At 35.3% G+C, this 19,805-nt stretch overlaps 1 protein-coding gene across 1 annotated transcript in view; it reads right to left on the bottom strand.

The window, feature by feature from the left end:
- Positions 1–12,997, bottom strand: part of Hsc70-5 (Heat shock protein 70 cognate 5) — a 45,639-nt gene extending 32,642 nt beyond the window's left edge. Inside the window, exons 1-3 of the mRNA XM_081765068.1 lie at positions 12,797–12,997; positions 5,802–5,860; positions 4,446–4,591 (exon numbers count right to left, since the gene is read on the bottom strand). Coding sequence (XP_081621194.1) covers positions 4,446–4,591; positions 5,802–5,860; positions 12,797–12,904 — 313 coding nt within the window. The 5' untranslated portion in view covers positions 12,905–12,997. The remainder of the gene's footprint in view (positions 1–4,445; positions 4,592–5,801; positions 5,861–12,796) is intronic.
- Positions 12,998–19,805: the final 6,808 nt, after the last annotated feature.

The raw sequence follows: 19,805 nt of genomic DNA, 5'->3' as shown, positions 1-19,805 counted from the left end.
GTGGCGAAACAATCGCCTACGAAAAGCACCACGAAATGGGCTCCAAGGAAAGTGATACACGCAGTATTGCAGAAAATCCGTCAATTGGCTTGCCAGAAAAATCTATTGACTCAACGTGCGATAGGTCAGTGATTCCAGTTGACATCTTTAACTGTGAACATTCACATTCCTAAGGACCTTCCGCAGAGGTGCGTCTCTAAGGACCGCGTACATCACCTGCTTTCCTGCCAAACTGCAGAACAATAAAAAAAATCTGCAGGAAATTATGAAAAGCACCAAACCTACGGAGTCCAAATGGCAGACAGTCGTCACAACAGGTAGCTGATGGGGAGAACGATGCCAAGGGCCACTGAACTTGTCAGTGCCAGGAAAGTTTCCGCGGTGGGTTTTTATGGACATTACGGGTTTTAGTTATGGGAAAAGTTGCTAATATGAAAGGTTGATTAAACAAAACAAAAGAATACAAAAGATTGCATGGTACTTTCAGATATCCATCGTAACACTATATTTCGGATCAGCATTTCATATTATTATTATTATTATTATTATTATTATTATTATTATTATTATTATTAGGAAGTGGAACGGGAATTAGAAATTTCTATCACTCTGTTCCAAGACATTCGTGTAAATAGTCCTAATGCCAGTGCAATTATTTTTTTTTTCCGGCTTTCGCCTGTTGGAAAGACATCTCCAACATCGGCGAACTTGGCTAGTCTTGGATTGCTTGTACGTAGGAGTGGGACCCGTCTTGCCCGTGCTTCATCGGTTTGCTGCAATAAAAATTTCGATGTCTGGCGAGTCCAACAAAATATCAGTGGTGGCGACGAGGTTTCTTTGAAGGTGAGTACCTCCAAAATCGGTACGATATAAACCGAACAATGTTCTGTATAATGATTATTCATTCAAATCAAAAGCTATGTACATCTTTGAAATAGCGTTCAGCTAGGTGTTTTCCACGGAATTTTAGGATTTAAATATGTTTATCCATCTTTTTGCTCTAAAAGCACTTCCCAAAAACATACAGGATATGTGAGCAAAATGTTCATACTGTAAGTACGTACGAACACTACAACTACGAATTGTGAATCTTAAATCATAGTCACAACTTTCAAACTTAATTCTGGCTACGCTTCTTTCAACTTACTATACATTATTATATAGAAATATATCGAACATGCTCAGATTTGTCTTTCCACACAGTACATATTAAGAAACGAAAAATAGCTACATCATTGTATAAAAGGTATGTACAATAAAACTTATATCATGCCTAGGCCATTTGTCCTATTCGAAGCACAGTGTACCTTGGATGCATAAAAGAATACTTGGTTTCGATTCCTTTATAGCCTCGCTATTACTTAGGGACGCAGAGTACAAAACATATTTCTTCAACATGCACATCTTTCTGCCGTGTCTTGACGAATCTGATAAAGAATTTCAACAAAGGAACATACTAAATCACATTTCCTTTTTCGATGGGCAGTGATTAATCAGTAGCCTGTATAACCGAGATGTTGATAACAGAGTTCGTAATTAGAGATGCAAGGGCTCGGAAAAAAACCGGCTTTTTTGGAAAAAAACTCGGTTTTTTCTGCTTTGCTTTTTTGCTTGGGAAATTTTGGGCTTTTTTCAAAATACTGCTTTAAATTGATAAAACAGACTTTGTATCGCTTCTCTATAACACAAAAAATCATTTAATTGGTGGTTGATGCTGATAATAATATAAAACATCGAAAATGAACTATGAATTTCGAAAAAATATTTCAAACAATTTTTCTTCAACATATTTACATTATGAATTTTACAGGATTAACCAATGTATATAATAAGAATTTTTTAACCTCCTATATACAAAAGTAAGCAGAGTTGGCAAGAACCGTGGTTGTTTTTGAAAATGCCAAAAACCCGTTTTTTGGAGGATGTTTAAACCAGACTTTTTTGGTTTAAACCAGGCTTTTTTGACTTAGATTTTTTGCTTTATGTATTTATATTACATATTCACAGAAATAAGTTTGTTTCGCCTTGATGTTATTATACAACAGCGGGCTTATGCCGGAAGAACTCCCATAAGCTTAAAGAAGTGCGGTCAGTAAATTTCTTAAGTTGAGAATCTCCCGCCCTAGCCATTGGGAAAATCCCGTCATTACTTGAAATGAAAGACAATAACGGGAAAATCATGTTATTGCTTTACATGTAAAATTTAAAGGTCAACGTACCATAATCAGCACGCTAAAACTGGTGTTAAATTACAAATTTAGTACCGGTACGTAGATATCATTGAAAGTCCAATCCAAGCTAATGTTGGAAGCTACGTAGGCAATCGATAAATTTTGCTAATTTCTATCAATATATTTAAGCAATATTGGCTTCTTTATAAAACAACACGCATTTAGGCATGTAGAAAAATACAATTTGGTTTGTTTCGTATATTTAGGCTTAACATCCTTACGAAGTACCGAGGTTATCAAGGAGAAGACTTTCGCTTAAACTGACATCCGAACCGCTACTTGGGTTACGCATGAAAGAAGGTTTGTGGTTCGACCGAGAATTGAACATGGGACACCTTGATTAAAAGGTGAAAGGGAAATAAAACTATTGCAGGTGGTTTGATATCTGGAAACGTCACCATGAAGTTCACACGATTCGCATTTTTCATTCTTTTTATTTTTGTGGTTTAAACCAGTTATTAAAAAAAAAGGTTGGTGTAAACCAGCCAACCCTAAAAGTAAACACTTCTTTTTAAAGAATACACAAATAACTAGCAAAATAGTATGTAGTATTTTTACTTCAAAATATTCCATACCCTCTTTTTGAAACAAAATAAAATTAAAATAAAACATAAGAGAAATACTTAGATTCATATGATACACTTAAAGGCTGCACATCTAGAGCTTTTGGTTCTGTATATTCTTGAAATTCTACAGTTAAGTTTTATAGAACCACCATCACAGTTTACCCAATCCTCAAGTTTTCTGAATTTTTAACAAGAGGGATTCAACATATCATTACGGAACTTCCCCCCCCCAAAAAAGACTACGGAATATATTTAAGTTAAGCTAAATACAACTGCACAACAAACATGACTGAGTGATTAGCTTCTGACAAAGCTTTTCTTCATTCCATCTGTGAATGTAGAAATAGTGCGTGTACTGTGAGTTGGGCGACTTCCTTTTTTATTGTTTTTAAATCGTTATTATTACTAATTACCAGCAGTGACGGTTTTGCGAAGGTTAGGGGGGCGGTCTTTCGGACTGAAGCCCGTTCCCCAAAGTTACGGAATGTCTGCAACAAACGAAATATCTATTATACTCATAAACTCCTTTACTCATAAACTTTAAGCTCCCGTCAAATAAAAATTACGAATGTTTAAAAAAACTAAACATTAGTAAGAAACCCTTCCCAAAATACTTTTCTAAATCCGTCACTGATTCTCAGTATAAAATGATTTTTAAAGTTGTATCCGGAAGATTATTGCTAAACATATAAACGAAACGAAATATTAGTTATGCCTGTACTCATAAACTTCAAGCACTTCCCAAATAAAATTAGGACTTTTTAGGAAACGAAACAATCAGAAAAAACCCTCCTAAAGTACTTTTCTAAATCCGCTACTGATTATTTGTATAAATTGGTATTCAAGGTTGTGTCCGGAAAATTATTGCTAAATCACTTCACAGCTACAGTATAACAGAAATGTGGAAGTACGGTTTGACGGATATATTGAAAAACGTACGCTTTGACGGATAAATAGAAAAACGGGCAAGTTTAACTTTTGCGCTAGAAGCTAGAGTACTAAAAGCTCTTAGAAATAAAACACGGATGACAAACTAGAGAAGAAAAAGATGTCGATAACTCAAAAGTTAAAATAAAGTTAAATAGCCTCTAAAATTACCCTCAAATACTACATTCTTCATGTTAACTTTAATTCGTAAAACATGTGCTCCATCCATCTTGATGGTGAATTTCAGAGCGAAATATCACATTCAGGTCATGGAATTCTTATCTAACTATAGAATATACTATGAGAAAGCTATTTAGATAGAAAAATCATGAAGTTGAAAAAAGCCAAAATTTCCAAAATTCTCGTTTTTTTCCCAAAAAAGCCGGCTTTTTATGTGAAAAAAACCATCGATTCAAAAAAGCCGGCTTTTTTGCATCTCTATTCGTAATACTATTGATGGACCAACTCATACTACTAGGTACGATTTCTGTAGATATGGTCATGTTCACCACAAATAAAACAAAACCTGAATTCAAAATTTTCTTTTAAATTAAACTGAAAAGCAAATTGCAAGATGTAATAATACTCTACATGATTTCAAATTATGCAAAGAGGAATTTAATTCTATGAAATCGATACCTTGACCTAAAGTACATCAATATATCCCATGAAGTCGGCCAGATACTTTAAACGTAAGCTGTGACCGATCAACCAAACTCACCTTTCGAGAAAGCCACAACTGAGGGTGTAGTTCTAGATCCTTCTGCATTTTCTATAACTTTAGCCTGCTTGCCTTCCATAACAGCAACGCACGAGTTGGTTGTTCCCAAATCAATACCAATTACTGCTCCCTTCACTCCTTCTGATCTATAGTAAACACGAAATAATTACACACATACCCTTTATAGCCACCAAAAAAATATGTGCACTATACATTTCAATCTTACCCAACCCCGACCTCATCTGATGAAGCAAAATATGAAAATTATCTTAATATTTTTACTTTTATTCTAGTATCTGACAGTTTCTTGTCCACTTCGGATTCCTTTGTTCCAATTCCAACCATATAAATGAGAAACTATAATTGCAAGATCTACGAACCAAGTTTCCATGACATAAATCTAGTTGGGTGAGGACAAACACTATAAATTTAAAAACCCCGTTGTGTTACTTCAATCTTACGATGCTATTTCCAATAGTTTTATATCTGACACTGAAATATCTCACCAAGTAATAAGCCGCTCATAGCATATAGTACCACCTATAGAAGAAATAACGTACGAGCTTCATTTGTTTAGCTGCGACTGCTCGCTGGAGGTCGTTATTTGAACCACTGCTATGGGTTAAGCTCATATACTGCATCACAACGCTCTAGTTCACAGATTGCTCTTACCAAGGCTGCAGTGAAAGACTGGCTTCAAGCACCCATCTTATAGCTCAGATTTAGCTGCAGCTTTGACAAGAACAGTCATGTAATCCAGTATGCGAGTTTAATACACAACAACTGATACAATTCTTCCATAGATGGCATTATATGAATGACTTATTAGCAACGGCGCGAGATTTCAGTGCCGGCTGGGACTTTTGGAAATGAGTTGATTTTGAGTTTAACGTCCCTTTTAGCAGTGAGGCTATAAGACGGGACCTACTGATTAACGTTGAATCCGAACCACATACGCTCCCGCCGAGAAACGAACCCGACTTTTGGAAATACTATCGTAATTCATTACTCATTTGATGTAACGTGTTTCTGCTTAAAATTCATCTCGAATTATCACCAACATGCTCAGATTTTTCATTCCACACAGTAAGGATTAAGAGACGAAAAATAACCACATCATTGCATGAAGGCGAAAAATCATTGTAAAACACACTGCCTATTTAATTTGGTTGAATATTTGTGGAACCAAGTAAGACGTATTACAGACAACTTTCATAGTTAAAGAACAGAAAATGAAAGTTTTCACTGTATTTGGAATTTAGTTAGAATACTTTCAAGGAAGACACATCTACAGAAATACTTGCAAATTCTTTACTTATTACGGTATAACAGTATTTTAGTAAGAACAATACTTACTTATTTCTGACGTAGATATTATGTTGTTGTGCATGTGTAAGGAAAGCTGCTGGTGATGTCTGAAACGAAAGGGAAAAAAGATATTAACGAATAAATTATTTTAAAAAGCAAGTAACAAAATTAACTTAGTTTTATTTATGTCTAGTATTGAAATTATAGAAAATCCCACAAGAAATAATTTGTAACAGCTTTATCAAGTACCCTAGCTGTTTAGGCTAAACAGATTTTTTTCAGCAACTTAGATATTGTCTTTAACAGGGAGTATGCTACGATCGAGGGAGCGTGTTACGTTGGTAAAATTTAAGTTGAAAAGATGCTTCGAAATAAACTTAATAAATTACGACTGTAGAACAATCGAGCAATACTGAGGTAGAAACATCTCTATTTTGATCTGACTACGATATTTTAAACTATTGTATAATATGGATATATGTCAGGCCATAGTATTTGCAAACTACAACGGCCATTCCATATATTTTGCAATACGCGCAAACTATAAGAGATAAAGCTATGCTTTTTTTTTTTTATTTTTTATTTTATTTTATTTTTTTTAACGAGACATCAAGAAGATTAAAGACAACAGGAACATCATCGCGCGATCTCTGATTTTTGTATGGACGTGCCATTTGTGATAGAAAATGTGGATATTGTCGTTGTGGCAATGGAGTTGTCACGCGAAGCATTTCGAGTCATGATTTACTGTAAGTTTCACGTCGGCCTAAGACTGTCCTGAGAGGTTGAGGTCAACGTTTGGTGATACCGTTCCAGCATATAAGAGTGATTATATGTCACAAGGACTTTCATACGAGTCGGAAGCAGCTGCAAGATGAAACCAATGAAGGAAGACCTCCGTGTTTAACAATGCCGCAATTAGCGACTGTTGTGCAAGATATGGTCTCTAAAGACCCAAAATGTATGTAATTATAGAAGAAGCTTTAGGCATCACCTCAAGGTCTTGAGTACCTAAAAATCCGAGGTTTAATCTTCCACCAGGATAATGCCTCCCCGCACACTGCAAAGCCATGCCAAAATACTTCAGCATCCTTCCTATTCCCTTAAATTAACCATGAGACTTCTGGTTGTTTTTTAACACTTTGAAAGCCGGAGTGTTTGTTTTACAAGGTACTCAGAAAACCAGCCATTTTTGGTATTTTTCAATAAAGAATTAAATAATATTCTACAGGTTAATATGTGTGTTTATCACACCACATGAAAGATCAGTGCTTCCTCTACATTCACAAACAAACATTACAAGCATACATGTGTCATAAGGCGAGCGATAATGGTTTATCTTGGATATGAATTTCGATATAGGAAAAAAGTCCGTACCTAGCCTTGGTATGATAAACACGGAAACATTCTGGCATGCAGAGACCCACATCACAATCAGGACACATCCAGTTGTGTTCTTTTGCTTCCGTTTGCCATCATATACCTTTCCTACATCAAAACAGACCTTACAATATCTAGTAGGTCTCTATTTTCTTTCCGTACGGGAACCTTCTTTGCAAAATGTCTCCCGGTCAATCTGTTGGTTTCAGTTGAGATTTGAGGAACTTGTTGAGCTTCGACACATGCTTTTTCACTCAAAGCTTCCCCCACTTTCTGCAGAAAGTCTGCTAAATGCACATTGTTCTTCTCTTCTAGTTTTCTTGTATAGTATCCATGCATTTGCTCATGACATATTGAACAATTGGAAGAATAGTTTCTTCCACCACTTCAGTTGCTTCCGATTGAAGGGGTAATACGCCACTAATTGATCACTTTTGTCCACACCAACTTTGTTTATATTGTAGTCTAACACTACGTTCTGTTTTATCTTCCCTACAGGCCCGTTCTTTGATTTTACGGTAACTTCAGTGGATGTAGCTTGATGTTTAGTTGAAAGCATCAAGACATCCCTTGTGTCTTTCCATTTCACACAAAAAAGATGATCTTTACGCTGAAACACCATATCACCTTATTGTTCTCCCTTCCTGCCTACAACGGACTTCATTTTTTGCCGACCAGGGTATAGCAGCATGCAGAGGTATCCCTACAGATTCTGCAAAATCATCTTGCACGTCTCTGGCATGCAATAAGGAATCCTATATAATAACATTTGCTTGCACGTCCATAGCACGTGCATGGCCAGCTTGGCCAAAATACCGTGCACGTGCTATGCACGCGCATGGCTTTCAATGTGTTAACCTTATAATAAATAAATAAATTTAAAAAAAAACAAAAACGATGGACCCCGTTATCACTCAGAAGACGAAACTAAGACAACACTCATGAACTTTTTGAACACTATTACAAGATAAAAATGTAACAGGCTTTTGATTTATGGCAAGAGAAATTCTAAACATATGTAACAAAAGTTTATTCAAAAGACGTATCGCTTCCCCGCATTGTAGAACTTATGGAGTAGTCCTCTTTTATATATATATATATATATATATATATATATATATATAAAAGCTACTCGTATTTTAACTAAATGAATTTATACGAAAATCAGATGTTGAGGTGTTAATGTCCATAATGCCCCATGTACATTCTTGCATTCTAATTTTTATGTTCCTTCTAGACATCTCTACGTGTCATCACATTCACACATGCACAACGTATATTTTTCGGAGAAGTAAATGAAACCTTTCAATAACTTTTCGAGAATTAATTGGTAGTTTTACTGCCAGTTCAAGTTTCATTTCTAGGTTTTAGTCTGTAGGAGACTATTGGGAATTGCGAGAGTAGATTTTCCCCCATTTCCATGCTTGAATCAATAAATTTTCCCCTACCCGCTGCACTATTATTTATGGTAATTAGAAAAAAATAATAGTAATTCTTTTAATCGGTCTCCTCTATCCCCATAGCCCTCCAAATGCTCTCCCTTTTAGGTATTAACTTACTTCCTTGTTTTAAACACTTATCAGTCAAAATTCCTGTGCTTGGAATACAATAAAACGCTAATACCAAAAATAATTACAAACCAACAATATCTTTTAATATTTCAGCATTCTGAATACTCTCACATAAGAAAACATACATCATAATTTGGCCTATCTGATTATCTATAATTGAAAAAACCTCGCTATTTTCTTCCGTACTATTTGAATTTCAAGGTCAGTTATGAACTTTGAATGAAGGAAATTACTATCATCTTCTTACATTAATAGGTGCGAATTCTGTGATATTAAAAGACTGAGAAATTTCACTACTGTACAGGGAACCGGGTTCACCGATCCGGTACGTTACTATTAATACACGTTACCCAGTCAATACTTGCTTCCACTTTTGAGGTTTGTACTCAACTCATCGGGGACCATACGAAATGTACCACAAACCCTGATGGGCTTAAGAGAACCCAGTCTATATTACAAAGCATCTCTGATGGTTGAAGGGTCTTTTATATTCGATAGGCAGCCTGAACTTCGGAGAAAATAATGTATTTTTACTACTATCAATTTCTCTATAGATGCAAATTCAATGATGAGTGGCTTAGCACCGACCTCAAGAATTACAAAAGGTATGGTTGATTAGAAAACAGACTGAGTAGCGTAATGGTTAACGCACCAGCACGGTTAAGGCAGAGATTCAGGTTCGATTTTCAGTTCAGTCATGCATTTTTCAATCTTTGAGTATTACTGAATAATCATTCGAGAGCTTTTTTTATTCCGAATAAAGGGATGGCTTGGAAACATTCAATACTAATCAATACCATAATAATAATAATAATAATAATAATAATAATGAAAATCCTTGTCCGAGATACAGGGCGCCATTTCTCACGTGCGATATTCGGTAAAATATTAAAATCCTGTAACTCTGGAACAGTTCAAGGCATTTTGTTGCTTTTTGTTTTACGTTGAAGATAAACTTACTGATGCAAATGATATTCTCCGTTTGGAGTAGTGTCCTAGTACTCGTACTACAGTGTACTGAAACTTTTTTTTCTTTTTAATCAAAAATAATTTGTTTTAAAAATGCCAATTAAAAAAAAAAAAATACCTGTTGATCAGTACCATACAGTACTACATTCCCGAAAAGAACTTCCACTCTTGAGATTAACAGGTTTTATAAACAATGTTCACGTTCTAACTTCCATTGCTGATGTCTTGATTGTAGTTTCCTCTTATTATTATTATTATTTTGTCTCAACACAAATTCAAAAATTCTTAGAATTTTTAGTAGTTGCATATCTAAAGGCGCCAAAATGAGAACATGCTATTTTGGTTCTGGAATTTTTCATAATGGTTTTGTAAAAAACAAATCCACTCTCGGATCAATGTGATGAAATAAAAACGATAAATTAAACGAAGTTGGACCTGGTGAAATGTTTCTAAAATTCTTCTGGATTTTCTACACATAAAATTTTCCAAATCATAAAAGGGCGTCTGGAACCATCTAGATATTTTTTTAAGTTTGGTCTTGCATATAAAAGGGAGGACACACGAACTTATAATTCAGTTGTCAACACATGCTAACAAAGAGCAGTTCACAACATTTAAGGTCCAACAGTACCTGTAAGCTTGTATGAGGATTGAGTTGTAGGGAGTTTTGTGAAAAGGGCAGAGTTTAAAATTTTTTCTGACTGGGCCACAAGAGTGAGGCGCGCTGAATATTTGCCTATCCATATCCATAAAAGAGTGATAAATAAGACTAGAAGAAAACAGACTTTCTTCAGGTTGGAATAAGAGCACTCATTTCAAGATACTTTCAAAGCCAGGATGTTATTTATGATTACTAAGTTCTAAATACCGACAGAACATCAACAATGACACTAATTGTACAGTCAGAAATTAAATACAGGTTGGAGGTATAAGAAATGATAGCTCCAACCTATTAAATATTGTTTCTGACTTACAAGAAGTTTCTTATTCTTATAGTGTGAATGATGATGATTTCGTATCTGCTGAAGAAGAGTTGCATTCCCTGAATTAGTCAGCTATATAAGTTGGTGTTAATTCTACAATCCCTGAAGATGAATGCAATGTCTGAATTCGAAACGTAGCAAGTCAATACATTCACCTGGTTGACAGCCCGAGTAGACAATCTTGTGTCTGATTCTTCCACGATTTTTATTTCAATTCTGTCATACTTCACTCCTCATAAAGCTCAGAAATTATACCTAATTGCCATGAACTTGAAAATGTATCTCAGATAGCGGATTTAGTTTGTTATGCAGAAGAATTACTTTCCTTCAGAAAGAATGGAAAAGTAATAAAATATGCTTTTAATGTGATCATCTTGAATAGCCTATCTCATATTGCATTTATCTGAACAAGGTAGTATTACTGCATTTCATAAAATAAAACAAAGATTTATGTTACACGGTGTCTACTGCAGTTACTTGGATATTTCCAGTGTCCTGCTAGAAAAAATTCCAATACATTACTGTGAACTTAAAAAATCTGAGTGAAGACATATTTAATCGGTTGCATTGTTTTAGTCACTAATGAGTAGTATGTACTTTGCAACACTGAACAGTTCCAAGGTACTAACTTTGCACAGTAATACTACACTGATGTATACGGGTGAGAAAGAGCAAAACAAGCGTGAAAATAAGAAATATTTGTGATTAATAGTGAATAGTAAAGGCCAGAAATGAAAGAGGGGAACTGTAGGTAAGATATATGAAAGAAAGAACGGATAAGTTTTAATGCAATGTTGAAAACAGATTTATGTGGGTTTTTATCCGGGACCGCCATCTGTGGCAATTTAGCCTTTTATTCTAACAGTGTACTATTATTAGTATGAAACCATTACAAGTGTTATAGAACCTCATTTCACTTCAAAATCTCACATTACTGTTTTGTGTGTAAATGCAACATACAAGAGTCCGTACGCTACGATCTGCAACGATAAAGTTCTCGGGCAAGCAAGGTATCTATAAACATAAGAAAAACAATACGCTCCAATATCCTTACGTGCCTGTTCTTTATGGATGCCTCCTTCCCTGTGCGAGTTCACTAGGTTTGCCCTGCCCTGCCTCGTTTAGATAGATTAGTGCTTCATACGCGAATCGTCAGAAATCTGCAATTTTCTTAATTATTTATGATTACCCCATTGAATTTCATCTATTGGAGTATTGTCATGTCGCCCACCGAAAATATTTTGGAACAACAATTTATTTCGAGTGGCGTACCTAAATTATATCTGCACTCTTCACGCAAAAAAAAGACTTTTGAAATGACACACGAGGTTCTGAAAGTGACTAGTGAGAATGCCATTTCACTGCCTAACACGACCACTTCGTTTCCGATCAGGCGTTAAGTGCCGCAGACTCAGTCCGGTTATCTTTAGGCTGAAAAACTTTTTTTTTTTTGTCATTTACGAGAAATTCATTGTAATTACCTTAGAAAGTATTCGTTAAGAATTCCTCGGTACACACTCATTTTAAGAAGACTTCACCGTATTGCGTGTAAATACTGCGTCTGGATATATGCCACTGAAACTAGTTTAAAAAACACAAACCAACCTGCGTTAGGTGGCCACTAAAACGCACGAATATTACCAAACCGAGGCAGTGCAGGAGTGCAGCAGAGTGGACCGAGTGGTAGGGAAGGTGTGCCTCAGTAAGGAGCTGACGCGTCAGCGATGGTGAGTACCGGTATGTGTCTAACGAAAACTAATACAATTGAAATACGACAGTGTTCTCCAATGTAATTATGTTCTCTTAAATGATTTAAATTGCAACAAAGAATAATCAGTTTCTCCAATCAAATTAAGTAGTGCCATCAACAAGAACAGTAAGTTCAAACAACGTTCACAGTGCTAATAAACGACGTAATAGGCTGATAAAACAATTAGTATGCTCTTTTATATAATTATTCTAATATTTTACACGTAATGAATATCGATTAGCTACATTTATAACAATGATAGCTATTCTTCTTGAATCTCAGCCAGTTACATGATTATGTCAACTGTAATATCATTTCGGAATTGTGAAACTCAACATGACTACAGCACATTGTACGACCCTATCATTTCAGAAAAGCATTTTTACTCACCTTCCTAAATAAAGTACTGAAATTTCTCGTATTCATATCAGACACTAAGCTAGTGTAGTCACAAGCCCTTCGGCAAACAAATCGTGCGGCGTGTAACATCTTCACCATTGTATTTTGTTAATAATTTTACACTACCAATAATCTTCCACCCTCACGTGGTGATGTAACTTCTGCACCGACAACCACCTTTGTTTCGCGCAGTTGTTCTGCGCATGCATAAGGAGAGAAGGTTCTGGTAATAAAAGAGCAATTGTATTTTATCATATATGATATGCTCAGAATAATAATAAAATATTTAAATTTATTTAAGCTTTTATTAAAATACATATCGAACATTTCAAATGACAATAGTAAATACAGGAAATGCCGCATAGTATTTCAATGCACCATGAGCAAGACCAAATGAAAATGAGAAATATACGTTCCAAATCGAAGGAATGTGTTCGTAGTTTTGGGAAGTTTCCCAAATCTAGGAAATTTCGTAGGTAAATTTAGCAAAAAGGGAAAAGGGAATATTTCGATAAAACGTGAAAATCTAGGGAATTTCTCGCGCTGATTGATTGACGAATATAAATGCTTAATTTTTTTATTTGTTCTTCAGAAATAAACGAATGCAATAGCAATAGTTTGTGTGTCTGTCTTCGATGTAGCAACATTTGCATGGACATCTCTGTTGGGGGGGGGGGGGGGGGAGAGACAAGAGGGACGCGTCCTGCCCAATATTTTGAAGTACAAAATAATATTTTATCCTAATTTAGTTTATTTACTAACGACAGAATAGCATACAAATAATTATTATTATATTTATTTGTAATATAATATTCAGGCTGTGAGACGATTAAAACAAAGTTCTTAATATAACAGAGGGTCCGTGATGTTAAGCAGAAAAGTAACAAAGGGAATCGAAGATAATAAACAGGTTGGGCTGGGTAGTACCATTTAAATTACTTCTTTGATGTCCCCCCATAATTATACATGCCAGAGACGCCAATGATCATTTGCAGCCATCGTTAACTGAGTGTATTTGTATGTATATTTCTGTGGGGAAAAAAGTGAATGAGAAAGTAAAAAAAAAAAAAAAAAGGAATAAATTTATTGAACAAACGTGATTGACACTTATTTAATATAGCTAAATTAATCTTATTACATAACTTCTGTCATAGGAATTGGACACTTAAACTAGGGATTATTTGATAAGAAAAGGGAAAATTTTGTGTCAGTCGAGGGAAACTTTCGAAATTAAATCTACGAACACTGGTTGAAGTATACACTAACGAAGCTATTCATTATGACATTAGCAAACACTATTAGACAGTATGAAATGAAATGAAATCTTTAAGTTTTACGTCCTACGGTTACGCCGGTTAGGCTAAAGGAGACGGTGATGGTGAGAGATGAGTGAAATGGTGGAATTAAGAAAGTGGGAGGAAACGGGATAACCCTGAGAAAACCCACGAGCACGGTTTTGTCCACCACAAAATCCACACGGCGCGAGCTGGGATGGAACCAGGGACCCCAAGCACCGGAGGTGAATGCTCTACCACTGAGCCACCGCGCCCTCTAGACAGTATGGTGAATGACATATAGACCATAATTATAATATACTTTTAAACTTTAATTAATATTTAAATATAACATTTTCTGAACATGAGTCATGTATCAATCTATAGATCACATCAAGCTGAACAAAATGATATGATTGAGCGTCAATTCTCATGCGTAGTTTCCGAGAAAATCGAATTTTTGTGCCACTGAAAAACGTATGTTGTTCATTGCCAATAATATCAGATAATTTTTATTCTACTGAAACATAATAACAGCAGTGCCGGATGTACGTATAAGCTAAAGAAGCTATAACTTAGGATCCCACTCTCTTGGGGGGACCAAAAATTATAGAAAAAGTGAATATACATTTTCAAACTATAGGGAATGAAAACCAAATTATAAAACTTACATACATCAACAGTATTTTTTGTTGGGTAGGCTCCTATGATGTAAGTAATGTGGCCTCGCCTGCTAGCTTGCTCACTAAAATATCACTCGTTTGCTCATTTCTCAGCATAGGGTACCTACGTTCTTCACGGACATGTAACATGTAGCTGCATACTGCAGTGCAGACAATTTGTCATTCACAAAGAATAGCTGGACATATAAAGGCCCCATTACTAAGGGCGCCCATCAGGGGGGCAAGGTGGGGCGCTCGCCCCCTAAGAGAAAATCGTACTTGGGAATATCGAAAACCCAATAGAATTTTTACATTAGTTATAGCAAAATTTGAAACTATATTTGAAACCTCGCTTATATTTGCCCCCCGCCTTGGAAACTACAACATGGGCGTCCTTGTCCATTACCTTTAATAGCTTAGAGCCCTATCAAATCTAAATCCAGTGCTGAATACCGGTAATTCTTTGTGTACTGTTTCCATATTTATTTATAAATATTTATGCCAACCAAAATGTTCGAGTTGAAGGAAGTCAATATTTGAATCACTGGCGTGCCGCCAAATGTATGTTCGAAGGTGTGCTCGCTTCATGTGGAGCATTAGAGCACACTTCGTTGGTGGAAGTTTGTCTGAGTTTTTATGACCGACCAAATCAACACAGGCAGCACCGATCGAGAATTTTTGTGAGTCAGTGTAGAGATTTGGTTGGCAAATTACAAATGGAAAATCGGTGCTTAAATGAACCACTCAGAAGTCTATAGCTAAAAGTTGCCCAGAGATAAAGTCTTATACATGTAAGCATATGTGGGACACAAACAATTGCAAGTGTGTGCGGGCTTCAGTGGAGTGCATGAAAACACTGTAACAAGTGTTGTAACTTACTTATAAACACTTATGTACCAGAAAATGATTCATCTGATGAAGATTCAAAAGACTAAAGAAATATGCAATTTTGCAAATATTTTGCGCAGATTTGATATGATAATGTAGAATATTATTATAGTTTTGGTTGTTTCCAGTAATAAGTAAGTATTTAATGATGTTTGCTGTAATATTCTCATATAAATTACATACAAATAGTTATTGAGGTTTCTGCAAAAACATTTTTAAAAGTGACCATTGAGAAAATACGGGCCCATTCTTGATTTTAGAAATACCCTTCAAGTGTACAACGATGTTATCAATCACCTGTAAATGGTGTTTGCCTTCACTTTAGACATATTATTTATATTTTCTGTTTTTTCACTATGGTAAGATAAACATTTTTATTAAAGAAATAAGGAATTATTTTCATCGACCGGCGGAAATACCGCATACAAATAGGGTTGAGAATTAGGAATCACTCTGAATATCAACTGTAAATGGATTTTGATCATATAAAATACATCTTTACTTATCTCAAAATTTTGTGATCCTTAACGCATGGTCGTATCAAGTGACTGGAGATCTAGAAATGATCATGACAGTGCAGAAGAGCTCAAGGGAGAAGGATGAGAACTGTTCTTCAAATATTGAAAAAGAATCAGCTTTTATCTCGGAAACGAAACCTTTATTGACTGACGTGAGCTCAAATTCAATGGTGCCATTCGGAGCATCAGCATTCGAATCACAGTGCAGTTTCCTTCAAACTTACCTCGCTGTACGGCTACTTTTGAAAGTAAACCTAACAATATTGATACCGTTGGAAATATAATTTAATGTTCTTCAAATTTAATTAGTGATGTTCTTTGCATATCTCAACTCATTGGGGGGATATAGAGCAAAAAAGAAAATATTAAGGACAAAATATGCCAATTTTTAATGTTTAAGTTAAATTTTCCAAAAACCCGTTGGGTCTATCCAAAGCATGAATAGACAAAATCGTAAAGCATACCTTACCGATAAAACCAGAAAAAGAAATTGATTAATATGTTGCTTATTTTCGGAGATATGGCCTTTTATTTGAAACGCTCATTTTTTAGCTTCAGTAGAAGGGAGAGGAGGTGTACGGGGGAAACTTCCGCTCGTATTAAGCGACCGGCGGTCTAGAAATGATTAGGATAGTGGACTTGATAATTTAGGATCACCGGTTGCTTTTACTCTCTTTGGTTCATCCAACTCCTTATTTTGGAGACTTTTCCAGATTCTGCCTCCCGACTAATTTGTGGATTGACGAATTAAGAGTTGCTTGGCAATTTGCACGATGTCCAAGAAGGTGATAGAAAATTGATCACACAAAAAAGAGACAATTGCTGTGTAAATTCCGTTGACGAAAATGTAAAAGGAAAGAAATCGAGAAATAGCAAAGAAATGTCCAAAGCACATGTTAATTTGCCAGCTACTGCTTCAGAAAAAGACGTAAGTATATTTATTTCAAATTATAAAGTTTGTTGTGGCATCTTCGGCTTGATGATGATGTCAGAAGGATAAAGTTCTTCATGAAATGCATGGGAAAGGAGACTACTTGTATTGTGGCCTATAAGTTAGGTGCCATTCCGACGTTTGCGTGGTGTCAATGGAGTAAACCTCTTTTAACATATCTGATCTGTAAAGACTTTTTCACACCTTCTTGATCGATTTATTATTATTATTATTATTATTATTATTATTATTATTATTATTATTATTATTATTATTATTATTATTATTATTATTATTGTAATTTACATCTGCATGAACTGCCCTAGGTTTAAATTTCGCTGAAAACAGCTGTTCGAGTGTTTTAAAAATCGATAGCTAGAAATTCTCATTGGTCTTCCCAAGCTTTTCTTTGACAGATTAAGTGAATGCTGGAATAGTACCTCAGCTAAGTCCAGGCAGCGTTCTTTTCAAATCCTTTTGTTTGGCAGTGTGCTCGAGATTTAATAATTTAATAAGCAGTGATAAACATCTTTCAATATCTGAGAAAATGTCTGTCTTCTGTAATCTACCTAGAAGAGACTTGCTTTCTCTATTTTAACAAAACAAAAAAGGAAAAGCTTAAAAATTCAATTCAATTCAGAAGGAACCAAAAACTCATGAAATAGCTAATATATATATATATATATATATATATATATATATATATATATATATATATATATATATATATCAGGGGTGCCCACAAGGGGGGGCTATGACGCAGACTGCGTCATTGAAATATTTGGGGGGGGGGGTTAAAATCTATATAAATATGTTTGATGAGGGGGGGGGTAAAATTAATCGAAAAGAAGATTTTTTTTCATGGAAGAACACCTACGGATAGACAATTGGGGGGGTGCGTCATAGACATAAGGGGGGGTGGGCACCACTGTATATATATATATATATATATATATATATATATATATATATATATATATATATATATATATATATATATGTGTGTGTGTGTGTGTGTGTGTGTGTGATGAGAACAAAAAGAAATAACTTTCAAAGCAATTTGCAGAAATGAACAAAAAGTCGGTAGATGCAACTGAAAACATCTTCCGCACAGTTTACTATTTGGCTTAAAAGAACCGTTCTTTTGATGATCACGAAGCTCTTGTGGAATTTCAAAGTTTTAATGGCATGAATACCGGATAATATAATATATTTCCTGAGAAATTGAGAAATATGTTCTGTTTAACATACCGAGTTCTTCAGCAATACTCTTAGTGCTAATTCATGGATCAACAACCATTAGTAAAAAATCGATGCTTATTATCTATATTCATGTTTCAGTGAAGAATGAACCGCCCACATTTATGTTTCTCAAATTACTAGAGTTAGAGGAGCATATAGCGAAATCAGTTTGGGATGAGATTCTATTGTGGGTCAAATCTTCAGGCTTCATAGAAGAGTATTTACAGAATAATTGGGTCCCTTTTGTCAGCGACGGAGCCAGTGTAATGTTGGGATAGAACAGTGGTATTGCCAAACAGCTGATAGAAGTTTACCTGCTGTAAATGATGCTTTGTCAGACGTTACAACAAATCATTTCAAGATTTTTTTAAAACGCCATATATACTTTCTATATTCAATACCCCCAAAACATAACAGAAATATCAACATTTTCTAAAAATATTGATGTTTAAATCCTAGCTACGTATTGGCCGAATGATGGGCATCCGTCGGGTTGCAAGTAGCTTTAGAACAGTTCAGGCTGTATGGGTTTCATTTTCTGCTTTGCGTACTCATTTCATGAACCATGCAAGAGGGAACTCATCCATTACTAGCAAAAAACAAAAAAAAAAAAAAAAAAAACAAAAACAAAAAAAAAGCATAGGAACGAAGTTAGCCAGTCATGGATTCATATGCGATCTTGGTTTGAGGTACGAGGTACTATAAGCATTATTCTTATTATCTGTTCTAATGCATTTCTAAAACCAGCAAATTATCTGTTGAAACCAACCATTAGGGTGTTGCAATCGCAATTGACCAGCGGAGAAATACGAGGAGGCTTTAAAAGCCAAGGAGTCAGTTGTCTTCAAACGTGTGGAGCATCGACCCTAACCAGTTTCTTCAAAGTGTCGCCGACTACATATGCCACCGACTGTGTGACAATACACCAATCAAAACATAACTTTTGTATGATATGAAAATTCTTGATGCTGACTCGTGGCTAGCTGAAGTGGATATGCGTTATGGAGAGAAAGAAGTAAGAAGATTGTGCGCACTATTTAATCTGGACGTTCAGGAAGCTCAAACAGGTATGCGAGATTACATTGACAATTCGTCATCAATTCTTAGTGCATTGAAGCCTCTTCAAAATTGCATTTCCACATTCCCTTGCAGTATGGCAGAGTGCGAAAGGGTTTTAGTGTAATGAATCTTGTGACCACTAATCTTAGATCAAACCTGCTAGTGAGCAGCATTTCCAATGCAATGTTTATGAATATCAATGGACCACCTTTAAACAAATGGAATCCAGAATTATATGTAAAAATTTGGATGTGTAATCACAGAAGAGCTGAGGACTACCATAAAAGAAAGTGCCAGTATCTGAAGAAGACAATGCGAAAGCCTCTCTTTGGAAGATATTAGAATCTTTTTCTCCCAGCAGAAACATTATTAATATGCGTGCTTGTGAATGATTATACATTAGTGTTTATATTCACAAAAAAACTG

The sequence above is a fragment of the Thermobia domestica genome, chromosome 1 (genome assembly GCF_964235325.1).
Source record: "Thermobia domestica chromosome 1, izTheDome1.hap1.1, whole genome shotgun sequence".
In the NCBI taxonomy this organism is placed as follows: Eukaryota; Metazoa; Arthropoda; class Insecta; order Zygentoma; family Lepismatidae; genus Thermobia; species Thermobia domestica.
This window is presented reverse-complemented; position numbering and strand designations above follow the sequence as displayed.